Below are 1,769 nucleotides of genomic sequence, written 5' to 3'. Positions count from 1 at the left end.
GAATATGCAAATATTGCTCAAAGTCTAGCGCCACAATAGGCTGTAAAGTATGCAAGGGATATTTTCATATAACTTGTGGCCATCTTAACGAATGTTTATTTCAATTTGTGGGAGAATTTAATTCATATTGCCACGCTTGTCTGCCTTTAAATGATTACCAACAACAATTGATGAATTCCAAATGTTCCGGCGATCAAGCTGTATGTTTTATCTGCACTAAGCGTATGTACAATTATCATCCTAAAAATTGGATTTATGCCGAGTGCTGTAAAAATGGGTTTGTTCACAACTTATGCATGCAAAAATACGCCTTAAGCGCTGGCTACTATTTGAAATGCATTTGGTGTAAGAGCGGGGAATTTCGAGATGCGGTAAAGCTGCAGGGCATATTTGTGCCGGATCGTGATGCAAAGTGGGAGCTTGAGCCGAATGCCTACAGAGATTTGCATTGCGGCTACAATCGTTGTGACATGACAAAATGCAATTGTCCTAGAGGGCGTGAATACGTTGAATATATAGAAGGACGTAAGTGGTTTTTGACCCTATGCAAGCTTTGTGGCTCCTTTGGTGCTCATAATCCGACTTGCATACCGGGATTTGAAAATTCCAAAGAAAAGGTTGAAGACTTCAAATGCGATAGGTGCTTGACAATCGAACATTCTCTTTGCTTATCGCCTGAAACAGAAAAAAGTATTAATGGATTGTTTGATGCGAGTCTTTATATAAGCAAAGCTCAAATTAACCCACCATCACCATTTTTGCTACATGGAAATTCAGAATTTTCAGACGATAGCACGTCTTCGATGGTTACGGTTATATTCTCTCAAAACAACAACAATGGAAAAAGCGTTCCTGATGAAGTAACAGACACATATGGTTTAGTTGAGAACATTGACGAACCTGTGCAGGCTTTAACTTCAGGCATGGATCGACTCTGTTGCGACCCCAATGATGATGAGAATGTCGATCTAGATATTGATGAAATGCAATCAGATGACGAATTCTTAATTTTAGATATGTACGAATTCACTGATTCTCTCGATTGCTTGGCCAAAGTTAAGGTTAAAGTAAAACTTAATGATGCACGTTTTGCTGGCAAAACGTTGGATGAAATAAAATGTAGTAAAAATTTGATTAATGCAGAAGATATTGTTGAGCGCAGTGACGATCTAAGCATTATAAACGAATTTGATAAAATTATTGATGCTTTGAAATAAAATTTCTCGTTTTGTATAATTTGCATAACTCGTTTCCAAGATAAATATTTAAGCTCTTGTAGCGATCAGACTTGTAAAATGCTTTTTGTATCAAAATTAGACAGTTTAATTTTACGTCACATTTCTGAATTTACGCGAAGTGATTTATGCACTCCAGATAATTTTATTCTGGTACAAAGAAACCACTCAACTTACTTTTTTATATAATGGAAACTGACCAGTAATGTTCTTTCTTCTCCAGGATTGAGTAAACGTTTATCATTGTTTCACAGTATACAAGCGTTTTCCATCACAGAAATTATTATTGCAATTATAATTTCTGGCTATCAATTGCTTTCAATAACATGGACATATCCACATTTCCACAGTGTAAATTATTAAAAAAAAATTGCCCATAACTTATTCGATAATTAAATGCGTAATCAGCAATAGAAATAGTATGCGTCCATTTGAAATTTCTCTTCGGTCTTATATATCACCTCTATGTTTATTAGCATTAACATGCTTCTGTCTGTTCAATTATTATTAATTTATTTAATTTTCTTATTTTTA

At 34.9% G+C, this 1,769-nt stretch overlaps 1 protein-coding gene across 1 annotated transcript; it reads left to right on the top strand.

The window, feature by feature from the left end:
* Positions 1-170: 170 nt before the first annotated feature.
* LOC119644514 lies at positions 171-1,217 on the top strand. The gene has a single exon (XM_038044076.1). The coding sequence runs from the start codon at positions 171-173 to the stop codon at positions 1,215-1,217; it is 1,047 nt and encodes a 348-aa protein (XP_037900004.1).
* The last annotated feature ends 552 nt before the right edge of the window (positions 1,218-1,769 follow it).

This window comes from Glossina fuscipes, unplaced genomic scaffold, assembly GCF_014805625.2.
Source record: "Glossina fuscipes isolate IAEA_lab_2018 unplaced genomic scaffold, Yale_Gfus_2 118261, whole genome shotgun sequence".
Lineage (NCBI taxonomy): Eukaryota > Metazoa > Arthropoda > Insecta > Diptera > Glossinidae > Glossina > Glossina fuscipes.
This window is presented reverse-complemented; position numbering and strand designations above follow the sequence as displayed.

Coding starts and splice junctions, on each gene's coding strand:
- LOC119644514 (XM_038044076.1), top strand. CDS start 171: ATGAATTCCAAATGTTCCGGCGATCAAGCTGTATGTTTTATCTGCACT.